This window comes from Arvicanthis niloticus, chromosome 4 (assembly GCF_011762505.2).
Source record: "Arvicanthis niloticus isolate mArvNil1 chromosome 4, mArvNil1.pat.X, whole genome shotgun sequence".
Lineage (NCBI taxonomy): Eukaryota > Metazoa > Chordata > Mammalia > Rodentia > Muridae > Arvicanthis > Arvicanthis niloticus.
In genome coordinates this window covers 13,854,443-13,880,283 of record NC_047661.1, presented here as the reverse complement: position 1 = coordinate 13,880,283, position 25,841 = coordinate 13,854,443, and the positions used below count along the sequence as shown (strand labels likewise).

The 25,841-nt window shown below is 44.0% G+C and overlaps 1 protein-coding gene across 7 annotated transcripts in view; it reads right to left on the bottom strand.

The window, feature by feature from the left end:
• Nucleotides 1–25,841, bottom strand: part of Pld1 (phospholipase D1) — a 204,839-nt gene that overhangs the window by 88,782 nt on the left and 90,216 nt on the right. For all 7 annotated transcript variants that reach the window (XM_034500625.2, XM_034500623.2, XM_076932207.1 and 4 more), the window contains 8 exons: nucleotides 21,145–21,335; nucleotides 20,268–20,395; nucleotides 18,023–18,168; nucleotides 17,477–17,582; nucleotides 15,409–15,474; nucleotides 5,772–5,830; nucleotides 4,594–4,686; nucleotides 987–1,139 (listed from right to left, as the gene is read on the bottom strand). In XM_034500625.2, the coding sequence (XP_034356516.1) occupies nucleotides 987–1,139; nucleotides 4,594–4,686; nucleotides 5,772–5,830; nucleotides 15,409–15,474; nucleotides 17,477–17,582; nucleotides 18,023–18,168; nucleotides 20,268–20,395; nucleotides 21,145–21,304 (911 nt within the window). In that variant the 5' untranslated portion in view covers nucleotides 21,305–21,335. The remainder of the gene's footprint in view (nucleotides 1–986; nucleotides 1,140–4,593; nucleotides 4,687–5,771; nucleotides 5,831–15,408; nucleotides 15,475–17,476; nucleotides 17,583–18,022; nucleotides 18,169–20,267; nucleotides 20,396–21,144; nucleotides 21,336–25,841) is intronic.

Genomic DNA, 25,841 nt, shown 5'->3' with positions numbered 1-25,841 from the left:
TCACAGAAAGCATAGAAAGGGCCATATGCACAGGTTCTACAATTAACTATTTATAAAACTCAGGGATGTCTAGTCAGCTCCTCTCAGTGCTTCACAGATGGATGCTGGCCTTAGAAAGCTACTGTCCAATGGAAGAGCTGATGCTGGTGGGGCATGGGGATAGGAAGATGAGATGGCTTGGGGTGGGAGAGAAGCTTCCCCAACAGGTGTAGCAATGGAGTCATGAAGGAACGAGAGGGCGCAGAAGTTGCCCCAGCATCTGCCTGCTCTTTGGTCAAACCTGTTCTGGAAAGATGGTTGTACAGGAGAGATGAGTAGAAGCCTAGTGGCTGGGGAGAGGAAACTATTTCAAGCACAGAAATGTAATGTGGACAAGCCGATGGCTAGTAGACTAAAGGGTTGAAGAACAAGCCTGACAACCAGAATTCCATCCCTGAAACAACATAAAGAGAGAATGGACTTCATGAAGTTCTGTGACTTCCACATGTGTGACGTGGCACTCATGCACCTCATTCACACACACACACACACACACACACACATATAACACACACACACACACTTTTTTTAAAGTATGACTACAACCTGCCAGAAAGAAACCTACATCAACACATATGTATTCACTAATAAAATATGCAAATTCCAAATGGATTCATTTGGCAAATTAGTAGATGGAATAACAAACTTTGTTCTCCAGCTCCAAGGGATCCAATGTCCCCTTCTAACCTCTGCAGGCATCTGGATTCATCCACATGCACATCCCCACCCCATACATCCACTATCACCATCAAAAATACAATGAATCTTTAGTTACAAACACACATACAATGGCAAAGGTAAGTTCTGTTACTTCTGATTGAGGATGAGCTCCAAGCAACAATTACTAATATTTCAACCTGCTTCCATCCTTCACGGTGGAGAGAACGTTCTAACCTTCAAGAGACTTGGGGAAAAAAAAATATGTTTTAAATGTTAAACATTTCTACCTTGAAAGATTATCGATCCGAAGTCCATATTTCGTTTCTGTCTCTTTCCTCCCTACTTTGATTTTGAACTCTTTATCCACAAGGAGGACAAAGGCAATAGCCCCGCTGTCTGGTTTCATATACAGCAGAAAAGAGTCTTTCACTATCAACCACCTGGAAAAAGACAATAAGAGGTTTCAAAGCCAAATAACTAAAGCAAGAGAATCAATTATTACTTAAGTCTTGAGAATACACCCCAAAAGACTATGGATATAATGTCATGTCTCACCTAGGGGATTTGTGCCTTTTAAAGATCACCATGAAACAAGAGCTAGGGGGGTAGCTTGTTGGCACAACGCTTGCCTAGCATGCCCAAGGTACTAGGTCTGATTCCTAGTGGGGAGAGTAATTACTGCAGAACAAGCCTTTCTGCTGTCTGAGTGTAAAGCTTAACAGGATGGAAGTAGCTCTCAAAAGCACTTCATTTCACTAAATACTTGGGAGATTCATGATGGAGGAGTCGAATAGCAAGCTGGGAGTTACTGTAAAAGTAGCACAAAAATAAAGCAGACAAATGTCTGTTCCCAAAGGAGCCTCTGATGGTAGAAGCCAGAGTCCTTCCTGGAGACTTAGGTGGGCACTTTAAGGGAAGAGGACTGATGAATGCAGGAAGGGGGCGGGGGTGGGGCAGGTCCTTGGTCCTAGCAGCAAAGAGCTGCTGTGTGAGCCAGGAAGGGTCCCGACATGTGGAGCAGGGTTAAGGTCATCCTGTTCCAGTAGAGACAGCACAGAGACCAACGAGTAGGCTGCAAGTGTGGGGAGAGCATGTGTGCAGAGAAAGCCAGACATGAGCTGAGGTAACAGTGAGGGTTTGAAGGCTGAAGAGCCCCATTCCCCTTGAAAATAAGTAGATCAGTGTAAAATCATCTAGAACAATTCTTTACTAAATCTACCAGCTGAGGTATATGCCAGTGGGCTTTATGAGCAGAGTTGTAATGTAGACAAATCTGCACTGACTTCTTAGTCTTGTTGGTATTTGGGTATTCGTATAGGTTGTCTCTTTCCTGGTTGGTGGAGGACATGGGGCGGGTAGCCTATAGTGAAGGAAGTATGTGATCCAGTTACTTAAATAGATATCATCAAGGTCACTGCAAGCCAACACCTAACCACAGTACACCTGGAGAGATGGCACACCAAAATGGAACTGATCTTCCTGGGTTTTCTGGTGGGGAAAAATAAAAAGAAGAAGAGGAAGAGGAAGAGGAAGAGGAAGAGGAAGAGGAAGAGGAAGAGGAAGGAAAGAAGAAAGGAAGGGAGGAAGGAAGGAAGGAAGGAAGGAAGGAAGGAAGAAAGAAAGAAAGAAAGAAAGAAAGAAAGAAAGAAAGAAAGAAAGAAAGAAAGAAAGAGAGAGGTAGGTCTTGGCAGGGTGTGGTGGCTGGTGCCTATAATCCCAACACTTGGAAGGCCAACACAGGAGGATTGCTGTGAGTTCCAATCCACAATCTATAACCAATCTCTGGGTTATAGAGAGAGACTGTTTGAAAAATGGGGGTAGAGGGTTAATTCCTACTTAAAACTTTTCTCTCTCTTTTTTGAGCTGTCCTTGAAACAAGGCCATCATGAGACTTGATTGGAGGTTCATCTTCCCCTGTCTGCCCTACTTCAAATTGTCCATCCAGAATAAATACATGGTTTAGAATGCTTCTGATAGTTTACTAGAAAATTAATTTTTAAAAATGACAGGGTCTTATATAGATCAGGCTTGCCTCAAATTCACAGAGATCCACCTGTCTCTGCTTTTATTAGTGTTAGAATTAAAGGCAAAAATTGAAAAATAAACATTATGAACAAATGTCACCTTTAGAAGTAACTCCCATCACTACTGGTTGTCAGACTGTATGGAAACCTTCCTCACTGACACTATCCTCTGGACACTAGCATCTACCAATGATGTCCATCATTTTAACTTCCTCAGCTGTGACTCGGGGCATGCAAACATGGAGGTGAGGCTGTAGTCTGCACCCAAATATTTGCCAAATTTAAAACGACAAAATTTCCTTCCAGGAAGAATCATAGTCTTTTTAAACTAAAACATAATTTCTTCCAAAGTTTGTATCAGTAACAAAATCTTCCCCTGCTGTCTGTTGTTGTTCCCCTGAGGGTGTCAGAGCTCAGACATTTGAGTGCTCCTAGGGCCATGACCAAGGATGCATCCCAGACTTGTTGTCATCACAGCGCCTGGAGCTTCCAACAAGACTCTCATTACAACTCAGGTGGCCAGCACTTCTGCTTCCCCACTTCCAATCAAGGGCTCACTCCTACAGCGGCTAGCAGCTTCAGTAAGGATTCACTCGTGGGCTTATTTTAACTGTTGAATACTCCTGCTATGTGTATATAGTATTTGTGTGAGGTGTATGGTGTTGGAATCACCTAGAGTGATTTTACTGTGATAGGTGACAGTGTGCCCACTGTCACATGGCTTAGTTGTTGACTGATTCATTCAATCAATAGTCACTGGCATGTATGAGTCATATAAGAAGATGGCACTGGCCAGGGTCAGGAGTCCTTATTGGCTCCAATGAGTGCCCCAGTCTGCTCTGGAAGCCCAGAGTCTCTAGGAAGGAAAAAAATATTTACTGGATTGTGAAGATTAGGTGTAGAACTCGGTGGCTGGCTCCTAGCAAATGACCTAGGCAAAAAGATAGGAGTGGCCATCAGGGCCACGTGAGTCTGGAGCAACCACCTCCAGGAGATGCCACAGTTGGAGAGGAAAAGCCTTGGCAACAGCCAAACCTACAACTTCATCCTCTTCCTTACATGTCGAGTTTGTGTCATCCATGGCCCTCTGGGACTCTTATCCCTGTTCTCTCTAGTTGTCTTCTCCAGCTACTGCTTCCTGAGGACATCTCTGGAACAAGCTCCCTCATACCCTGATATCCTTAGGCCAGCCTCTTCCCAAGGTTCTGTACAGTTTAGGGTAAGAAGATGACTCAGGTGCGAGTCTCTGGCTTTCGTGTACCAATGCTTATATTCTAAGCAGATGGGGCAAGATCAAGTTTGATGTTGGGAGTTGGTCTTGCTCTCTGTGTATTCAGATGCTGATTCCTGTGCCCCCGAGATCTAGTTATAGCCTGGACACATGGACTGTAATGAATATTGAAGAATCTCCTGTCTCAGTGTGGTGTAAAGAATGTTCCTCAGTTATCTCTGATTGGTTAGTAAAAGGCTGAACAGCCAATGACTGGGCAGAGGAGATAGAAAGCCTGGACTTCCAGTCCCAGCCAGGTACCTGAAAGAGAAGAGGAAGAGAGAAGGAGTTGGCCGCAAGGCAAGTGAGGGTCCAATAAAGAAGGGCCACTAGGTGGAGAAAGAGGAAGGATGTTGCCATGAGGTTGGGCATGAGGAGGAGTCACCAAGGAGTTCCTCACGCTGTGGTAAACATCTGTAATGTCTTGTTTGGAAAGCCAAGAAAGGAGTTCCAGGAATTCAAGGTTCATCTAGACCACATAATGACCGAGTCCAGACTGGGCTACATCTCAAAACGATCAGGCAGAGCTAGAATTCAAATACCCGAATGCTCAGTATATTCAACCAAACACAAAAAAACAGCCCCCAAGTCCACACCTACCTCTTCGACCACCGGTAGCAGGCTCGTCCATGGCCACAGCAATTCACACCTGGTATCCTGTGTCCCCCAGATCTTTTCATGATCATCCCTTCCCTGAAGGAGACATCACGTTAGGCCAGCATGCTCACACTTGGCTCGTTCAGCCTCACAGCCTGGGACCATACACACTAGCCATGGACTCTCATCTAACTTCCTCTCTCCCCTCCTGATCTTCACTTTCCACTTGCTTACTGCTCTTTGTTGGTCTGGGCATGTCAGCAGAGACAATTACAGGCCCTCCATCAATGTAGCCCTTCCTGTATTTGGGGGCCAGGGAGTTTGTCAATACAACGTAGAATCTTTGTACCCTGGCTCCTGACCTTAACACTAAACCCTCTGTGCAGTGGCTGAGGGTGCAGCTGAGATGCGGAGTGGGCCCCACTCCCGCCCAGAGTCCAGCACATTTTCACATGGCTTCAAGCACATCTCTATCAACCAAGCCATATGAAGAAAGCTGACCAGAGATAACAGCTATGCAAGTGGTAACATTTTTAGCTTGGCATGGTAGCATATGCCTAGCATCCCAGAATTTGGGTGGTAGAGACAGGAAAATCATATTGTCCTCAGCTATAGAAAAGAATTTCAGGCAAACCTGGGCTATATGAGACCTTATCTCAAAAAAATAAAAAAATTTAAAAAAAACCCACCCTAATATCTTGATTTCAAAATATGTACAATTAACAATAATTTAAGAAAAGAAAATTTAATTTTGAGATAACTGGCATTGCTCTTAGCTAAAATTAAAAGTGTAAGCTCTGGGGCTGGAGCACCATGGTACTATTTTAAAATAACTATCAAGAAGAATTGTAAACAGCTTGCAGAAGTGACTGGGAGAAGGCATCGTGTGTATTTGACCCCTCACTCCTGTGAGGATACTGACTATATGTATTGAACATAACCACATTGATGGCTTACAGTTTGGTCACTGCCAGCACACCTGAAAAATGGGCTGGCTGCAGTCACTGTTTCCCACAGGGGGCGCTCTGCTTCACATGAGCACCTCACTGCAGTTGTCTGAAGTCTGGTGGGAGAACCCCAGGAAGGCTGGCTCCCCTGTCATGTCACCGGCTGCTGCATCAGGCATTCAAACCCAGCAGCTTCTTTATATTTGTTTGGAAAGACCCAACCCTGGAACTTACAGGCCCTTTGGTCCCAAATCATGGATGAAAGACAGCTGGCTTACATCAAGGAACTCTGTCTAAAAAACAAAAGAACAACAACAAAAAGAAAACAAAAAACACTTTAGAAAACAAAATAGATCGAAAGGAAAGAAAAGGATCATGGAGAGAGAAGGAGAGGAAGAAGAAAAAAGATGACATTCATGGGTTACAAAAGCCATGCACTAAATGTCACCAGGTACATATGTGTTTGTTCTCCACAAACTAAGTGTGTTTGTAACAGTAGCATTGCACAGAGGAAGTGTTAAGTAAAAGCATATGGGCCCAGCATGGTAGTGTGCACCTGACACACAGCACTTGGGAGATGCGAAGAGGAAGATAAGTAGTTCAAGGTTAAGCTCATTACACAGTGACATGAGTTCCTGGGCTACGTGAAACTTTGTTTCCGATAAAAAAAAAAAAAAAAGTGAAAAGGATGTGTATAATTAAACCACAATGAAGAAAGTGTTGTGTGTCCTAGGATGAAGGGAACATTCTGGAGGCTGAGGAGGGGGATTTTACTGACAACCCTTTTCATATGCTGTTATCAGAGGAAAAGGGCTTCATGGCACAAAATACAACATGCTATCTTGAGCACGCACAAGTGAGGAGGAGGGATGGAAAAGAATATAGCTGCAGAGGAAAGGAGGAAGGGGTGTTGCTTTTCAACAAAATCTCAGTCATTCAAGTTTACAGGAGTCAGAGGCTGGGGTGAGAGCCTGCCAGCTGAGAGAGGCAGAGGACCCCCCCCCCACCTTCCTCCTCAGCCATGTCCTGGAAGCAATTCCCTTCTCTCATGCCTTCTCCAAAACCTCCTTCAAACTGAATGTCCCTCCCTTCTACCGTCCTGTGCATCTCTCTATCTGTCTTCCCGACTCCCTCTTACTCTCTCTGTTTTTTTCTTAATAATCCTATGTTCACTTCCTGTCAACTGGTTGCTTGCTCTGCCTCTTGACCTATGGTTGACTTTCTCTAAACCTGTTTACAATAAGCAAGAAAGTTCTTGGATTAAAGGGCTGAGCCACACCACAACTAGAAACAGGTTTTCCCAGTAAACAACACAATCTTGGGGTTCACAGTGTGAGAGCAATTTTCCTACAACTAAGCGGGGATGAAAAATCACATGACCTAGAAGACCAAAGAGACTCAGGAGCATCAGGTGCAGCAGAATTTCCCCCAGTACCAGGGCTTGAATCTCGATCTTCACACATACCAGGCAGGGTCTCTACCACTGAGCTACATTCTTAGGTCTCTTTCCTTTGAGACAGGGTTTCACTTAGTTGTCTGTGGGGCATGTGGACCATGCTATGAGAGAAACTGACTTGGAACTGGCAAGGTGCAGCATGCTCAAACCTCGGAAATCTCAAAACTTGAGACTTAAATCCCATCCTGAGACCTGCAGGAGTGGGAGTAACTCCTTCCCTGTTTCCGTGCCTGGTTATCACCAACGTAGCCTAGCACCTGGAATTCTTCCCCATGCAAATAGAGCGTCCACAGCATCTTAGTCTCCGCCAATAGGATGGATGCATTTGTCCCCCAAATCCCACCCCACTCCTACAGGTTCATATTGTACCTGTCCACATGGAATAAAGAACACAGGCTATTTACCACGGGTTGTTTTCACTGAGCTATGACACTTGGGGGAAGACTCTCTGCACCAAAGCATTCACCGTTGGACCTTTGGACACACCTGCCTGGCCAGACTCCCATGGCTTGCAGAGGGTCACACAAGAGCTCAGGTCCCCAGCATTGCTGCCTCTACTACAGCTGGTTTGGGACCAGGACATCTGACCCCATGCCAGCCGCCTGAGCCTCTTTACTCCTTTTCTAAGAGCTAACACTATTCCAGCCTTCCTGGACAGACCAGAGTTCTGCAGACTCAGTCAACCTGGACTCCAGGCCTGGAGGGAGAAACGGACTACAGACACTACCCATTCCTCTAGACTTTGCCCAGTCCTCTCCAGACACCCCAAGAGGAGAGGTGGAACCCCAAACCATACTTGTCCAGGTTGGACTTGGATTTACTCTATAGCTCAGGTCTCGACCTTTCCTTCCTCAGTTTCTGGAGTATCTGGGATCATAGTTCTGAGCTCCCAGCCTCACTGGTAGAATCACTTTCAGTGAGTTGGGAAGGAAGACAATGACTCTCCCAGATACCATTTGCTAAGACTTTATTTTTACATGCTCACAAGTCATTAAGTGGTTCTTCCTTCATTATCTTAAATGTCACTTGATATTATGATTTTTCCCAACACAAAAAGGGATCTTCTTCATAACAAAACAAAACTAGAGAAATCTTTCGGTCTCTACGGGCCATTGAAGCCTTGTTATAAATTCGCGCTTTCCCCTGTCCTGTTAACAGAGACTCAGAGATACACACGTGCGTGTGGCTGTCGCAAGAAAGAATGTATGAATGCAAGGTACAAATATAAAACCAGGTCTCAGCCACTTGAGAGGTAAAATCTGGGGGATCAGACATTCAAAGTCATCCTCAGCTATATGGTAAGTTCGAGGTCAGCATGGGCTACATGTCCCCTCACCCCCACCCCCCAAAAAAGACAGAAATATTTGGTACAAAAGCTATCTTAGCACAGAAAACATATAAAGCAGTCAGAGAGCTCAATCTGGTACTAAGGTTCTGATCTGTCAGTTCTTGCTTTAGGGAAGCTAAGCAACCAAGACCACATAACCAGGGGGCAGTCGATATCACGTCAGACCAAAGGCAACATTCATCTGTGTTCTCCCTCCCCCTCCCCTCCCCCTCCCCCTCCCCCTTTCCCTTCCCCTCCCCCTTTCCCTTCCCCTCCCCCTTTCCTTTCCCCTCCCCCTCCCCCTTTCCCTCTCTCCTCCCCTCCCCCTCCTCCTTCCCCCTCCCCCTCTCCTCCCTCTCCCCCTTTCCCTCTCCCTCTTCCTTTCCCTCTGTATTCGTTGTTTTGCTTTGTCTTTGAGACAAGTCTTACCTTAGGTAGCCCAGATTAACCTCAAACCCCATGTCCTCCTGCCTCAGCCTCCTGAGTGTTGGAACCATGGAATCCCATGGGCATCACCATACCCAGCTCAACATCTATCTTACTCAGATGTGTTCCCTGCATAAACAGTGAGGTGAGGGCAAACTGCAAACCCAGAGAGAGGGAGTAGAAGATGAATTTACAGCATGCAGGGCTCAACATGGGCCAGGGGTTTGTCTCAAAAAGCGCTTGCAACAGCTAGAGTTAAACATGGAATGTGCCCAATTTACAGGTTGCATTTTAAAGCACTAGTGTACGTCCAGGTGTGCAGGTGATCCTTGGACCGGACAGTGTCAGCAACACCCAGATAGGCAAACGAAGATAAGATAAGAGGCGTGCTGTGTCGGTGGAGTGCTGGCTTAGCAAGCACAGAGTCCTGGGTTTTATCCCCGGTATCTCATAAACTGATGGTGGCGGTGGCGAACATCTACAATCCCAGCTCAGGGGAGATGGAGGCGGAAGAATCCCAAGTTCAAGGTCATCCCTTGGGACATAGTGAATCAGAAAGAGAAAACCTGTGAAAGTAAAGATTCTTTCCAGGATGGGGAGAAGATGGGTGCTTAGAAAAGCAAAAGAGTCCTAGGAGAAAAGCAGCCGGTCACAGAGTAGTCATAAAACTTGGGGGGGGGGGGGGGAGCAGGGAGGTGGTGCGGGGAGTGCAAGAATCTCAGAGGAAGACAGACCAGGCTTCTAACTGGGATTAACATAGGGAAACTGCAGTTTTCCTTAAAATGTTTACATGTGTTTTAAAAATATCTAATATTAGTCTTGAAAGATAAACAAGAACTGTCCCAGATCTGTCCAGACTTTTGAGGTTCAAGTCTTGCCTGCCTTTCTTGAAAAAAAAATAGACTTTTCAAATTTAAAAGGATTTAAATAACTTTAAAATTCCCCCCACTGAAGATATCTACACACAGCACTTTTAAATACAAGGATCCTAAAAGTCCATGCCTCTGGTTTGCATTTCTCACACAAAACATGATGACTCCGCTCTACACATTTTCTCTCTGATTTGAGAAAAAAAATTTTTTTTCAACTGGAAAACGTTTTTACTTAGAAATAACAGACTGTCAGTATGAGACCCAGGGAATCCTAAACCATAGCTTCTCAGTTTATCTCCAAGGAGCAGACAGATGCTCTCTATGCAGATTTGCCTCTGAAGAAACTGTTACTACAGTACAGCTAACTTGTTTAACATTAGTGAACTAGGGAACAGAAGAATAAGACTTGGAAGCAATGATCCAGGAAAGTAAGCTCAGCACGGGGTACTAACATCTGTAACCCCAACACTCAAGAAGCTACAGGTCAGCCTGGGCTTCACAGCAAGCCCTTGTCCAAGCCCAGAAACAACAAAATTAGATAAACAACAGTATGCAGGTGTGGTACTGCATGCCTGAAATTCCAGACTTTGGTCTCAGCCAAGTTCATCTAATATTACATAGCAAGCATGAGGGTAGCCTGGGCTACATGAGACAATGTCTCAAACAAACAATCAAAAAAAATCAAGGGAACCACATGGCCACCAATACATGGATATTTTCTTTTTAAGAATTACTTGTGTTTATTTGGGATGTGTGTGTGTGTGTGTGTGTGTGTGTGTGTGTGTGTGTGTGTGTGTGTCCTCGAATGCCATGGCTCCTAAGTGTTGGTTAGATTTCAGCTTTTGGGAATGGTTCCTCTCTCCTTCTACTGTGTGTGAGTCCTGGAGGTCAGGCTTGGTAGCAGGTACTGTTTACCCACTGAGCCATCTCATTTGCATGTTAATTTCAAATTTAGAATCTTCTTCAGGAAACTGAAGTAAGAGGATTACAAGTTGAAGGTAACTTGGTCAATATAGTAAATTCCAGAAAAACCAAAGTTACACATAGTGAGACCCTATTTCGAAAAGCCTACAGCAGTGCTAGCAGAATGGTTCAGTGGGTAAAGGTGCCTGCTGCATTAGTCTAAAGACCTGAGTTCAACCCCCAGACCCCATAGGAGAGGGAAAGAACAGACACCTGACTTCCATGGATGTGTGGTGGAACACATGTGCCCAAACTTACACATACACACTTAAAAATTAAGTAAATAAAACCTGTATACCAAAAAGAAAAATAATTAATTTTCTTAATACTTTACAAAAGTTTTGAGTAAAGAGATTTCGAGGAAGAGCCGGCACCATTAGAGAAGGAAGAGATACATCTCCTGCCACAAGCATTCTAATATAGATTTATCATATTGAAAGCAAATTTGGCAAGGTTAAATGGGAGGCAAAACTAATTAGTAAAGCATAAAATATTTTTAAGAGATTATGTTGTTCAACCTTCTTAGTGTTTCTTCAATGCTAAGAACTCGACCCTCTACTGAGACAGGTGCTTCTCACAACTAAGACTTAAAAACAATGTATCCGAACGGTATTCCCCGGGGTAATCTTACTCCCTAAAGCACCAATCAATACTTTCTTTGTTTTATCTCAAAAGAGGCAGTTGCAAATCAACGCAACTTAAAAATGTTCTTGGCACTGGGTAGAAAATGGTCTCTGGCAGAAAATGCCAGATACCAGATACTTTAAAATCTAGAGTACACAGGTTTCCATGCCAACCAGCAAGCAACAAACCCTCAGGGTAACAGCCTGACAACTGTGGAGAGGATTTGCCAGTCAGGTGCACACTGTCTTTTTTGGCCATCCTGGTATTATAAAGGAGAGTGAGCCTCAAAGGTCAAAACGGAAAGAATGGCCAACCAGGAAGCTATAAGACACAAGGAGGACGGGAGTTTCCAGCAGGACCACATGCAGGTAGAGACACGGAGAGGCAGGCCCAGGTACATCCAAGAATAGCTGCCTCCGAGTAAACCAGCCTACACAGCTCCAGGAGACTGAGACATCCAGTCTACGGGGAGAAGAAAGAGGCTGGACAAAGACTTATGGTCTCTCCAGGATCTAAGGTTCAGTTATGAAAAACAATACACACCCACCACTTAATTTGAAAATGCAGCCTGTCAAGTCTCTCTGTTGCCATGGAAACTGTGGCTCTGTCTTCTTTACCTATTCCTCTCCTCTAGTTAATTTTACTTGCCCTACAAAGGGAGGGAGAAGTGAACTCCGAATTATTGATCTGGGGGCGGGGAGGGAGTTATGGTGTTTTATCTAAGATTTCAAGCTAATCTCTATCCTGGAGAGAGAGCATCTCAGTAGGGAGGGACTGACTAACAGTGAGGGCCACATGCCATGGGCTCCCAGTCACTTCACGGTCTTTTCTTAGAAACTGGGCATTGTGTTCAATGTCCAGATTTTAATCTTAAGGGGAAAAAACATTTACTATTACTTATCTGGCTTCCTTTAATTCCCTGGGAGAAAAACATTTTCCAGTCAGCACCTAAAATGCCCAAGTTGTGTCAAGGAAAATGAAACCCAGTGCAATAATTCTCAAAAAGGAGGATGGGAAGAGGAGAAAGCTGCCCTTGCATTAAGGATTCTACAAGGCAGAGTAACTAATTATGGAGAGATACAATGTTGCAGACCAGGGCCAACTTATCTTGGACAGTTTCCTGTCCCTTTGGAATCCAGTCATTGTCATCTCTGTGTCTGACCTATCTTCCACATGACTATCATTACTTTAAGGTGCAGTCTTTGCCACCCACAAGTCCAAAGGTTGAAAAACTCATCAAACATTACCTAAGTCTATATATATATCAGACTTGTCCCTGCTTTGTGGCCACCCGCCTACCTGTGGTCTCCACCATGTATCTGATAAACCTCTTGTTCCCTCTGAGGTGCATTTCTGCTTCGACCATTTTCCCATTTTACAAATGATTAAGGAGAACTGAAGGAGGTAATCTCCTGGGGGAGCCTAGGAGTCCCTTTAAATGCTAGAATACTCTGTCAGAGCTGCAAGAAGGATAGAAGACAAAGAAATCTTCATGATCCTGGATGACATTTGCACACGCAAAGACAAGAAGGGCTGTATAAGAAAAAGAAGAGAAAAAAGCAGGCATGCTGGCTTCAAAAGCTTCTGAGCCAACTGAAGCTTTGAAGCCCAGCCCAGCTCCCTCTGGGTTAGTCCTCTCTCACCAATGCTATAGCAGCAAAGCTTTCCTGGTTCTTTAAAGTCCTTTATCTGTGCTCAGAATGCACAGTAACATGGTAATTTATGTACCAAGTCTTCCTGATGAGAATCATACAAACTTCTGGTTAAAAAAAAATACATATAGGCTCCCAAGACAGTATGCTTTTTGGTTTTTTTCTTAAGATGGAGTCTCATCTTTGAGAAATCAATCCATGCTGACCTCAAACCATGTCGTTGGCTTTGTGATTCCCTTGCCCCCTTTTCCCTGCTGAGTTCCGGGATTACAGGCACACACCACCGTAGCTGGTTTGTGTGGTTCTTGGACTCCAGAGGATACTCTGTAAACGCAGCTACAACTCCGGCCTCCAGCATTGTACAGTCCTAGAGTTAAACAGTCTATGGTTTGTTTTAAAGACCTGAGTTTAGGGATAAGGAGATGGTTCAGTGGGTAAAGTACTTATCATGTAACCTGGAGAACCTGAGTTCTATATAAACCTATATAAAATATATAAACCTATATAAAATGCTATATAAACCTATATAAAATATATAAACCTATATAAAATACTGCCTATGGCAGCGAATGCCTTGAATCCTGGACCTGGGAGAGAGGAGCTCAATGGACAGCCAACCTTGCTAATGGGTAAGTTGTGGGTTCAGGGAGAGATCTTGTCTCAAAGGGTCAGTCGGAGATAGACAGAGGAAGCCATATGATGTTAACCCCTGGCTTCTACACATGCACATATGTGAACCCCTACACATGCATATACCACGCAAAAAAGAAAAAGACTTGAGTTAACTTCAAACAGGCATGCTTTGAAAAGTATAAGAGTGTTACATCTGTAAAATAAATAAATAAATAAATAAATAAATTGAAAATGCCCTTTGAAGTTGGGACTTATTTAATATTTCTCAGTTATTACAGGAAACACATAGATAGTAACCTAATTTTTCAAGATGACATATGGCCTATGTATCTAGTCTTGAGATTGAGTGAAATTCACCATGAAGGAAAATCTCAATGAATCCTAGAGGATTCCACTGTTGAAGGGCGTATCTGGCTGGCCCTCAGAAAGAAGTGGGGGAGGTACATACATCAGGTTGTGAGATGGGTTTGTCCTCCCAAAGCAGTGCTTTTAAAAGTCCCCTGGGTTTGTAAATATAACGTGGCTTCAGTTTAGAAAGATTTTTATGACTGGAAAAGTAATTAAACCAAACATCTCTTTAAAATATACCCAATTCCTTGCTCAATTATCACAATCTAAGATGTACTAAGGCAGCTGGAAAGAGAGAAGACTGAAGTCAACACGAGCTACTGCAAGCCCAGAGAGAGGGTGCAGACCAAGTCATGGGCAGAAAAGCAAGAGCAAGGGGGCGCTGTGTGGGGGAGTTAGGTCACCTCTGCAGGAATCTGCACAGAAAGGAGTAACAGGCCTGAGCTCAGAGAACACAGCTGAGCAGGGTCTCGCCACTAAGTGATTTTGCCACCACAAGATGGAATAAGACTCCTCCCATCCTCCTTCTCTTGAGAGTCCCTGGTGAGACCCAAATGACTAGATTTCCTGAGCTTCCAGGCTTACAAAGCCTGAAAGGCTCCTGAAGTCCTTGGGCACTGAACTGCAGGCCACCACAGAGGGAAGCACCAGAGGCCTGGCTCAGGCAGTGTGTGTGTGTGTGTGTGTGTGTGCGTGTGTGTGTGTGTGTGTATGTGTATGTGTGTGTGTGTTTGTGTGTGTGTGTGTGTGTGAACAGGGAGACCAGCAGACAGCAGTAGAGAAGTTCCTGCACAGGAAACAGCAGAGACAGGCACTTTCCCTTCCTCTCCCTTCCTCAGTTCCTCAGTGCTTATAGTCCACCAGTCTCTAAGCCAGAGGCCCAGTCGCACTTCTGTGTGGACAACCTCGCAGCCACAGTCTGAGCTGCCAGAGAGAAATATTACCATCCGTCGCCATTGTTCAGACTTGCAACAGAACTGAAAGCTAATCTTTGAAAAAACACCCCACTCCCCATTCAAGAGCCTCTTCAAAAGCAAAGCACTCTGCTGACATTGCAAAGCCTGCTTCCTCCTGCTGGCTGGCTGCAGTCCTCCCAGGCTCAGTCTCTGTGGCTCCTAAGCCTACCAACTTTCTCTCTGTTCTTTTTGCAAGAAGTCTTTCTCTCCCTGGTCTTCCCATGCTTCTCACTGTCACGAGAACACGAGCCAATCAGATAGCAATCGAATTACACTGTCTACTCTGGGGTACACAACCATGCTTGACCGTCTGCATTGAAATGCTTCTTGGTTTCATTCTAAAAAACCTGTGGAGAGAAAAGGGCTAACTTTTAGATTTCTAGCCTACAGTAGCATTTCAGCCTCACGTGAATCTACTGCTACAGACATTATCAAGATCTACTCAGAATTTGAAAACTAGCAGGGTTATCAACATAAACTGGACCCAGACTGCCAAAGCAATTTGGCATTCGTTAATTTAGTGTAACTCAGGAACCTAAAGGAACCTAAATTCACAGAATTATCCAAAAGTTAGCTACCCTTTAGGATCTTCAAGGTCACTGAAGGGTACTTACCGTGGCATGATAGTTTCTGTACATGGGCATTTTTAGTATTTTTGTCAAGTAATCTTCCAGTTGCTTCTACAATAAAAAAAAAAAAAAGTTTGGATATGGTTAAACATAATCATGTCTGTAGAAAATTTCAGCAGTGACAATGATGACATCATGTCTCATTCTAACATCTGTAAGTCATTTTATTACATTCTATCATTAGGCAGCATGCATAATACCCACTGTTCTCTTGGAGTGCAAGCTAAACCTCTTCTTGCTATTAATAGTTAACTTTCAATGTGCTTAGGTCTTTGCAGTTGTTGTTTCTGTCATTGTTGTGACACAATACCTGATGAGAAAGTGTTTATTCTGGCCTACAGTTTAAAGAGACACAGTCCATCGTGATGCAAGCATGGAAGCTGCCTGAACACACTGCATTCACAGTCCAGAGGCGGCAGCGTGGTGAATGCTGGCATTCCGCTCACTCTTTTTATTCAGATCAGAACCCTAGCTCACTGAAGGGTGCTAACCAAGGTTAAGGTGGTGCTTTGCCCTTAATAAACCTAATCTAGAAAATTCCCCCCAGGCATGTACAGAGGCTTCTCTCCTAGGCCAAGGTCACTAGACCAGAGTTTTTAATCCTCCATCCTTATCAGAACAAGATTACTCTAAAAGGTAAATTTTGTTTGTTTATTTATCACAGGGTTTCATGTAGACTAGGCTGGTTTCAACTTTGCTATGTAGCCAAGGATAGCCTTATACTTCTAATCTTCCCAAGCTGGGATTACAGGCTTGGGAAGATGTCAAAACACCTGGCTTATGTGGTACTCAGAATTGAACCCAGGACTTGGGTGTTCTAGGCAAGCCTCTACCACCTGAGCCACACACAGCCCTAGCAACTCCAGAATTGGTCACTTTAAATCTTTTCTTTCTAACTCAAACCTGTATCTTTTTCAACTCTTACATTTAATTAATTCAAAGATATACCACAACTTAAAATTTGTCAAGAAAAGAAAGGAGGGTTTGTTAAAAGAAAATGAAAAAGACTTCCCAGTAAAATGTATCTCGCCTGGCTCAAACATGTCAAGGGGTGTGTGTGTGTGCGTGTGCGTGTGTGTGTGTGTGTGTGTGTGTGTGTGGTATGGGTTACAGGCTTAGGACAATGAGGCGACACATGTCAATCACACTCTTTCGTTAAATCATGAAGCGTTAATTTCTCTCATCAGCTGCAACTGGTCTCATCCACATGCATACAGTACCCAAACTGAACAGTATCATTCATGCAGATGCATCTCAAACGCATTTAGTACACAACTCTATAAAGATTTCAAACAAGATGGCAACTGCAAAGGAAAAATCAGGTGTTCAGTGCACAGTACACACATTTCAGATTCTAAGGCAGAACTGATAAAAAAATGAAAAAAAAAAACCAACACTAATCTGCTAATCTAAATCATGGTAGCAGCAGTCATTTAAGCGGGGTGTACAGAAATGCCCCTTGACCTGTCTCTTCTGTCTCCTGTGTTCATGCTCCGTCTTACTGATTTCAGACAATAATTGCCCCTTTTAAGAGGCATGAGTATGATTTTATATATATTTTAAATGAGCTACTAGAAATCAAAACAAATCAGTGGAGATGTTTGCTTTTTAAAACTAGGTCTCAGAACCTTCTAGAGTATGCAGACTCTTCTTTTCCCCCCAAGCCCAGGAAAGTTCCATTTGGGAAGATGGCTGTCCCAGCATGTAGCCACCAGCAAGCACTGTGCCACTTCTTGGCTTGGTAGCCCAGAAGATGCCTAAGTTTAGAGCCACCAAGGCAGCCATCAATGAGTGGAGGAGAGAGGCAGACAGTAGAGCCAGAGAGAGGACTCAACAGGTAAAAGTGCTTCCTTCACCAGCCTGAAGACCTGGGTTTGATCTTGGGAAGCCATGAAAAAATATGGAAGAAAAAAACTGACTCCACAAAGTTGTCTTCTGATCACTACACACACACACACACAGAGAGAGAGAGAAAGAGAGAGAGAGAGAGAGAGAGAGAGAGAGAGAGAGAGAGAAAGTTAAACTTTCACAAAGCAGCAGAACAAAGACTCACCCTCCTGCCAAAGAACTGCTCTTCATGGATCGCATTTTCTGATGAACGGGGCAGACTGGGCATCTCTCGGGGCTCTTCTTTGACATTTTGTCTTCTAAATGTATGTCTAAAATATGCACACACAATACAAACAGTGACTAGACTATTCTTTCAGTGTCTTATATTATCTTTCATGCCGTGGTTTAGTATTGATATTTTAGTATTGTATTATTTTATTTTTATATTATTTAGTATTATTTTAGTATTATATTTGGTATTAGTAGTATATCCTGTCAACGTTTAAACCATTCTCATGTAGCCCAGGCTAGCCTCCAACTCACTATGTAACTAAGACTAGTCTTGAACTCCTGATCCTCTTGTCACCTTCTCCCAAGCACTGGGGATCACAAGCTTACACCGATGCATGCAGCTGAGATGGCTTACTTTTAAAAGGGCTATGCAATTGAAAATAGCTACGAAAATGAAATCAGTAGCCTGTGAAATGAATAAAATATGTTTTCCATCCACATAAACTGAGGTGACGTTATGTTAGCTCTACCTTGTTACCTTTTGGTGGGGATGGGGATTCGGATGAAGGCTTTGTACTTGAGAAGCTCTCTATGGAATTCTTGGAAGTGCTTGAATTTCCTCTTAACTTGCCATGTGAATTCCCCGTGCGTTAGCTCGATCGTGTACAGATTGATACTCGGCATCTACAGTGACAGACGTTTAAAAAGAAACGGTTTTGTCTCAGATGGGGAAAGTTCTGAAATTTCCCCATAGCAAACAACAGTTAATCGCTAAGCAATATTAAAGTTCACTTGCGTTCAGTCTGTTTATTTTGTGTTAGTGTTTGGCATTTTAAAAGTATGCTATCTTTATTAATTTGCTTAGAACCTCATACACTGTGTCATGACCATACTCACACCTTGCCCCTCCCAATTCCTCCTAAACCCACTCTCCAGCTTCCCCCTCCCCTCTTCTCCCTTCCTCACTTTTTAAAATAACTTACCCAGTCCAGTGTGTGCTACCCAAATACTCAAGTGATAGGGCACCCACAGGAGCATGCTGACCATACCAGGGGCTACCCACTACTGGGCTCTCCTAGGAGCCATTCATTTTAAGAAGCTCCGTTAGGGAGCTAAGACTCATGAACCATTGTATGTAACACTCTTTTAAAAGCAACTAAGTATAAAAGTATTGTCTTAAAGTTTCACACGATAAGTTACATGAATAAACTTTGTATCATACAAACTCCTACAAATCCTTTTCCCTCGATGTATACACACTGTACCACGTTCACCCACGTTTGCACATTGGAAATGAAGGAAGCAGTTAGTGAGGCCCTGACGAGCACTGAGAGCTCTAGTCACCCATGGACAGCAAAGACACACTGCAGATGGAGAGAAGGCAGGAGCAAGGGCCTATGGGACCATCTTTTTAGCCCTTTTTACCTAAACAAATCCCTTCTTTTTTTTTTTAAAAAAAAAAAAGCATCCAAGGTCTAGCCTTGTCTACATAAGCCCCTACAGGAGGCACTACCAGGGTTCAAGGACAAGTGTGATCTTGTCAGTACTAGTGTTAAGTTCTTATAGAAAACATGGAGGGTAAACACTCTTGGACCCAGTGTTTGGATGAGGGCACAGAAACTGAGAGCTTCAGTTACCTGTTTAAAAATTCAAAGCAAAGACACAAACTCAACCCTGCAGTGAGTTGCATATGGCACCCGTCCAGTGCCATAGTTTGTGCTCTTAAGCCCTATGGACTATACCTTGCCCTCTAAAAGCTGGCAGGCAAAATAAGAGGCATCTTAGAGATGTGGCTCATTACAGAAGTGCCACCTTAACACTGTAGGGAAAGCCTACAGCAGAGCCCTGTAGTGAATAAACCCATGTAGAAGACATGGGCCTATAATTGGAGCATTCCAGAGGTGGAGTTCAAGGTCAGCCTCAGTTACAAAGCAATAATGTGTCCAAAATGTAAGGGCCAGTTGGGGCAACATGAGACCATCTCTGCAAAGGGGGAAGGGCAGGAGAGCCAGAGACAGAGGGGGAAGGAAAGAAGAGTCCAGAGCACAGGCCGACACCAGTGTGGACACCAGTTGGTGTTAACTGGAGTCAGCACAGCAAAATCAAAACCACAGCTGCCCAGCAGCCTCCAAGATACTGGGGGTGGGGGATGGGAGGTGGGGAGGACTGCTGACCAAAGGTTACGATTCTGGGTGTGCCCGTGGAGGCAAAAGCCAATGGTAGCCTACTCAATCCTGACTAGTTCTTAACCTGAGGGGCAAAGGGCACTGTCCTCCAACTACTAGACCTGATTTCTATGAAATCTAAGCAACAACAAGCAAACAGCTACCCAGACTATTTTCCGATCTTACTTGTTTCTGGGGGCCCACCTTCTCTCTGCCGAGATAGTTTATGCTATAGACCTTTTAGTGATCAGAGAAAACAGAAAGAGTGGAGTCTCAGAGACTGGGTGGAGCCTTAAGGCTGAAGGTTACATCTAGAGGACTGAAGATAGGCTACAGGGGACTGGAAAGTAGGATCCCAGGGGCTGAAGGGGGGGGGGTGTGTGTCCAGGGGACTGGAAAGAATGGCACGGTTCACAAGGGGCGGGGCCAGGGGCAGGGATGAAAAGAGTATATGAAAAAAAAGTAAATTCCTGAGATGTGAAGAGAACCAAGTGGTGACCAAAGCCCAACCCCCGGCATCACAGCTGGGAGAAGGGAACCAGGCCAGCGGGGGGTCAGCGTTGCTTGTTGACACTTAGTGGATAGACTGGAAACAAGGTGAACCCAACATGCCCTGACCCTCGAGGACGATGTGAAGCGCTCCACTTCCAGTACTTGGGCTTTTATGGGGCAGCCAGAGAGGTAGGTCTGGATGTTGGGCTCCTTAAATCCTTGAGTGTTGTAAATGGAAGAGAATGGGATACATTCTGAAAAGAGACAAAGGTAAAAGGTCATTCCAATGAGAGAGAGGAGCAGCATCGAACTGTGTAAGGAGTCATCCCTGTTAAGATGAGGCTGATGGTGCCCAGAGCTGACATAAAACAGCCACCTACCCCCAGAATGAGCTTTCTTAGGCGAGGCGGTCTTAGGACCAAGGGAGTCATGACTGGGCCTTGAGGTAGGGCAGCATAAGGGGGGCTTAAAGGGGAAGAGAGGCTTCTTTTGAAGTCTGGATAGGCACTGCACTGTGGGAGGCATCTGATAGGGGAAGCCCAGAAACAGACATGCAGAGAAGTCCCCCAGACAGAGAAAAATAAAGGATGTTTGTATCCTTTCCAGGGGCTGGGGAAGTTTTACACCTTGTGATTCAGTCTGGGATAGCCTGTACAACAAGAAAATAGAGGAGCCAGGTACTGGGCAGGACCATAAATTAGGGGCTGCAAAGGCCATTGGACAGCATGGCCTAACTTTGTCCCAGAGCTGTAGGGGGGACATGGAATCTGGTCATGTAGACTGTGGGATCTGGTCACTCAGAGTGACCGTTCTCTTAATAAGACAGACCCATGATCTGTGAAGACAATAAAAGTAAAAAAATAAATCATAAAGTAAGCCTTGGGAAGCCCTCTCTTCCCAAACACTGTGTCTCCAAGGAAGGGAGTTTCTGTCTAGTTATTCATCACTGTGCTCTGCCAGCTATCCCTGAGGAAGTCCTGACACTTCCACGGTCTGTCCTTACCTTCCTGAGTCTTGGGGTCTCCTGGAGATGCATCATACTCCACCTCCTCTCCCTCAAAATGAAGCTCCCGGGTGTCGAGATTTTCTATCAGGTTGCTCATATCTGCGGCGATTTTCTGCAGTGCAGACGTGTTCACCCTGGGCTCGCTTTTTAGTGACATGCTAACTTCTGACAGGGTGAAAACAGAGGGGCTGGAAAAGAAGACAAGGCGTCACTCAGTTAGGTCACTTGAGTTAGACCATTGGGCTGTGGAAATCCCTAGAACAGGGTTTGAAACCAGGTGTAGGTAAAGCATATACAAACAAGGCAACTCTAGGTGAGGCGTGGGTATTACAAAGAACCATTCTGTTGATCTTCCTGCATCGCATTCAAACAATTCCCACTGGGTGGGCTAACATGGAGCAAAACAACTGTGGAGAATAAAAATAACGCATACTACACGGAACAACACACCAGTGTTTCTCTCATTGTATTTTATGCCCGTGACTAAGTGAGGAGGGACGAGAGAGAGAGAGAGAGAGAGAGAGAGAGAGAGAGAGAGAGAGAGAGGAGAGGAGAAGAGAAGAGAAGAGAAGAGAAGAGAAGAGAAGAGAAGAGAAGAGAAGAGAAGAGAAGAGAAGAGAAGAGACTGGGAAGCTTTTGCAGAGAAGATATCCTTCCTTGTTCAATAAATAAGCTCAAATTCAGAATACAAAATAGCCTGGCATGGCATGGTAGCCCACACCTTTAATCACAGCGCCTTAGAGGCTGAGGCAAGGACGTCCTTTTGAGTTCAAGGCCAGCCTGGTCTACATAGTGAGTTCCAGGCTAGCCAAGACTATATTAGCAAAGCCCTATCTAAAATAGAAAGAAAGATAGATAGAAAGAAAGAAAGAAAGAAAGAAAGAAAGAAAGAAAGAAAGAAAGAGAAAGAAAGAAAAGAGAGGAAGGGAGGAAGGAAGAAGGGAAGGGAGAAAGAAAAGCAAAGAACAATGAGTGTAAATTGTATAATATATGAAAAATAAGTAACACTTTCCTAAAGAAAATTGAGGGAATTTCCCACATCCAAATATGCAGATGCAAACATCATTTCTTATGGTTGATGAGACGTCACGACTTGAGGTAGACCCTAAAACCCACACTGCAAAGACAAGCGCTGACACCCAGAAGGGCCCTGGTACTCACGTATACACCGTGCAAATGCAATAATGCCAAGAACAGAGTGTTTGTGATGACATAACCTTTCTATACTTTATCTGGAGCTGACTCCTAGCAAAGTGCATTACCGCTTAGAGACGTGAGGCTTTGGCCATGACCTTGCCTGAGTGGTGGAGTATGTGTCTTGAAAGGAAACAGATTAATCTACCCGTTCCTAAAGATAACAGAGGTGCTAGGATTATTATTCTCTCCCCCCTTTTAAGAAAGCTGGCTCTATTTCATCCTGACACCTCATAACATGACTCACTGCACATCAGTGCCCAGGGAGAAGGCTTCAGATGGATTTATTTTTCGTTTAAAATATGGAGGGTTAAGCAATGAGCATTGTGGTTAAAACTGAAGGAAAAGCCTCTATTGCCCAATATAGAAATCATCTCTGATCCAGCCAGGCCTCAGCTGGGAGTCTCGCATGGCTAACTCTTCTGCGCATGCCCATTTTCTACTGTCGCTCACAAACACTAGCACTCACTGTGTGAGAGAAGCCATGGCTGAAAATGTAAAGCTGGAGCCTGTGAGACAGTTTAGCAAATAACACCTCTTGCAGTGTGAGCCTGGCAAGCTGAGTTCAGCCTCTGGATCCAGAGTGGAAAGAGAGAACCAAGTCCCGGAAGTCATTCTCCAACCTCCAGATGTGTCCGTGGCACACACACCGGTGCGTGCATACATACACGCATGCACATCCACATAGGAAATGTGAAGATGAGTCAAAAAGCACCTGCTGTATGGCTTGGGGAAACAGCTACATAATCTGTAGTTTGTCCCAGGCTGCTTCCAAGGGCTTGAACTTTCTGAGAAGTGAATACCTTGAGAGGAGGAGTCCTGGCTGGATTCTCTCCCTACAGGTTCTGTGGAGAGGCTGGGTGTGCCATGTGGGGCCAACTTAGTCAGCTCTCATGATAGCATGTCTCCAAAACCTAGACACTGCTGTGTCTGGAAGAGACCTTGTTTGGCAATGCAGACACAGGGTGGTGGAGGGAAGTTGTGGCTTGCCCTGTGTGTGTGATTATACATCAGAGTGCCCTGTGAACTGGCTAACCAGTCTCTCATCGTTCTTTCTCTTTACTGACTGTAAGGAAATTTACCATGGTCAAATTATTGGGCTCTCCTTGCCTGTATCTCTTCTTTTCATCTCTCTCTCTCTCTCTCTCTCTCTCTCTCTCTCTCTCTCTCTCTCTCTCTCTTCTCCCTCTTCTCCCCCTCCCTCTTTCTCTGTCTCTCTGTCTTTCTCCCCACCTCCCTTCACTGCCTCTCCCCCCCACACACACCCGGGAATATAATGCTATAATGGCATGAACAGGAAAAAAACATTTTCCTAGAATTCAGTGTTCACAGGGCAAAGCCACTTCGGTACTTGTCCTGGGGCTCTTGGCTTCCTCATCTACAAATTTCATTCCCAAGGTCCTTTAACAATAAAACTTTAACTCTACAAGAGATACCATAAAGCAGGTTAGCCTCCAAGATAATTTAACTAATTTAACCATCTTCCTGTCTCCAGGAATTACTCCAAGTACTTTTGCATTTAAATAAGAGAGTGGGTGGGAGAATGCTTTTAAGCCTAAATTACCTAATTAGGCTTAAAATAGGTTTGTTCAGCTTTCACTGGGGAGGTTCTGCCTTTGGGCCACAGCTAAAATATTTGTTTCCTTTTCTCCTAATCCAACAAAGAGTCACTTGTTAGATGCCAACCATGAGCCAAGTTTCTTATTATTTAAAAGACAAGGTAATGAGAAGAGGAAAGGAGATAAGGAAAACCAAGTCGGAAATTACATCATCATGTTATTTGTTAATTTTTAAAGATTTTGGAGATTTTTATCGATCAAATAGATTTAAGGTTAACTATCCCAACTTTCTCGGCATAGCCTTTGTTTTTTGGCAAAGTCCTAGAATATTTTTTAAATGTAATTATCATACAGAAACTAATCTAGATGTTGGGGAAGTAGAAGAATGGCATTGGCTTGAGTTAAAATAAATATCTCCTTTCCGGCTGAGAGAAAAGATGCATGCTAACACGTGGAAACTGGAGGAAGCATGAGGAAAGAGTCAAAGAGGAGAAGATAGACCAGTATAAAGTGTCTATTGTATTGTAAGCATAATTTTAACACAATTTTGTTATTTGATTTTATTTAATTTTGTTATTTGTAATTTACTTCAGAGGTATGATTGTGATATGAAACTTAGGTGTTTATCCAAGGGCACTCAACTTGTGTCAGGGTCACTGTTTTTTTTAAAGATTTATCTTTTTTACTTATGTGTATATACGTGTGTATGTGAATAATTGCATGTGAGTCTTTGAGGAGTCTAGAAGGCGTCAAATGCCCTGGAGCTGGAATACCAGCTGTTGTGAGGTGCCCCGTGTGGCTGCTGGGCACTGAACTCAGGTCTCATGCAAGAGTAGTACCTGCTCCGTCTTGGTCAGTGGTCTGTTGTTGTGAAGAGACTCGATGACCACGACAAACCTTATTTAAAAAAAAAAAAAAAAGAAAGCATTACAGCTTCAGAGGTTTAGTCTGTTGTCATCAAGGCAGGGAGCATGGAGGCAGGCAAGGAGACATGGTGCTGGAGAAGGAGCTGAGAGTTCTACATCTGAATCTGCAGGCAGCAGGAGAAGAGAGCCACTGGGCCTTGCTTGGGCTTTTGAAACCTCTTTGGCCCAAGTCCAGTAATGCACTGCCTCCAAGACCACATCTCCCTATCCCTCTAAAGTAGATGTTTGATGACTAAGCATTCAAACCTCTGAGCCTATGGCGGCCATTCTTATTCAAATCACCACAAGCTATTAACCATTGAATGATCTCTTCTAGGAAGGAAAAGGACTGACCTTTAAAAGCAGATGTGACTGGTTCTACTATATTACAAACTTAGTTACTGAGGTTCACAAGCATGGGTTTCATTTTACAGCTTGAATGGCTAGAAATTTATTTATTCTTTTCTATGCAGTCTGTGCTCTGTGACAATAGGACACGCCCTCTAGTTTAAACACCACACCTTGAGGAGGATCATCTGGACCCACAGTCACTGCAGTAATGGAAACATGTCAGGACAGCTTCCTGAATTTCCTGTATTCATAAGACAATAAGAAATTTTAGGGGACCTAAAGGATCCGCAGATTTCCACTTTATATGATGAAGATTTTACCACCAACTGTAGGAAATCAAGAGCACGGTTTGAGCATCATGGTCTTTATTGGGGTCTTCACATTATGTCATGAATTATTATGACCCCACTATTCCATCACTGGTATTAGTTTTCAAAATCAAACGGCGAGCTCATGTTTATTCCTATGCTGTCAAATCTTGAGCTATTAGTCAATGTGTTGTTTTAATTAAAGCAATCTATCTTGGAGGAGAGAGCAGCTGCCATGGTTATAGCCTGAGTTACCCAGCACTGAGATGCACCACCCTTCAGTGTTGACATCTGAGATAACATAGTTCATTCTCTTATATTTTCATAAGTTTAAACTGTCTCTCTGTTTGTTTCTCTGTCTCTGTCTCTCTTCTCTC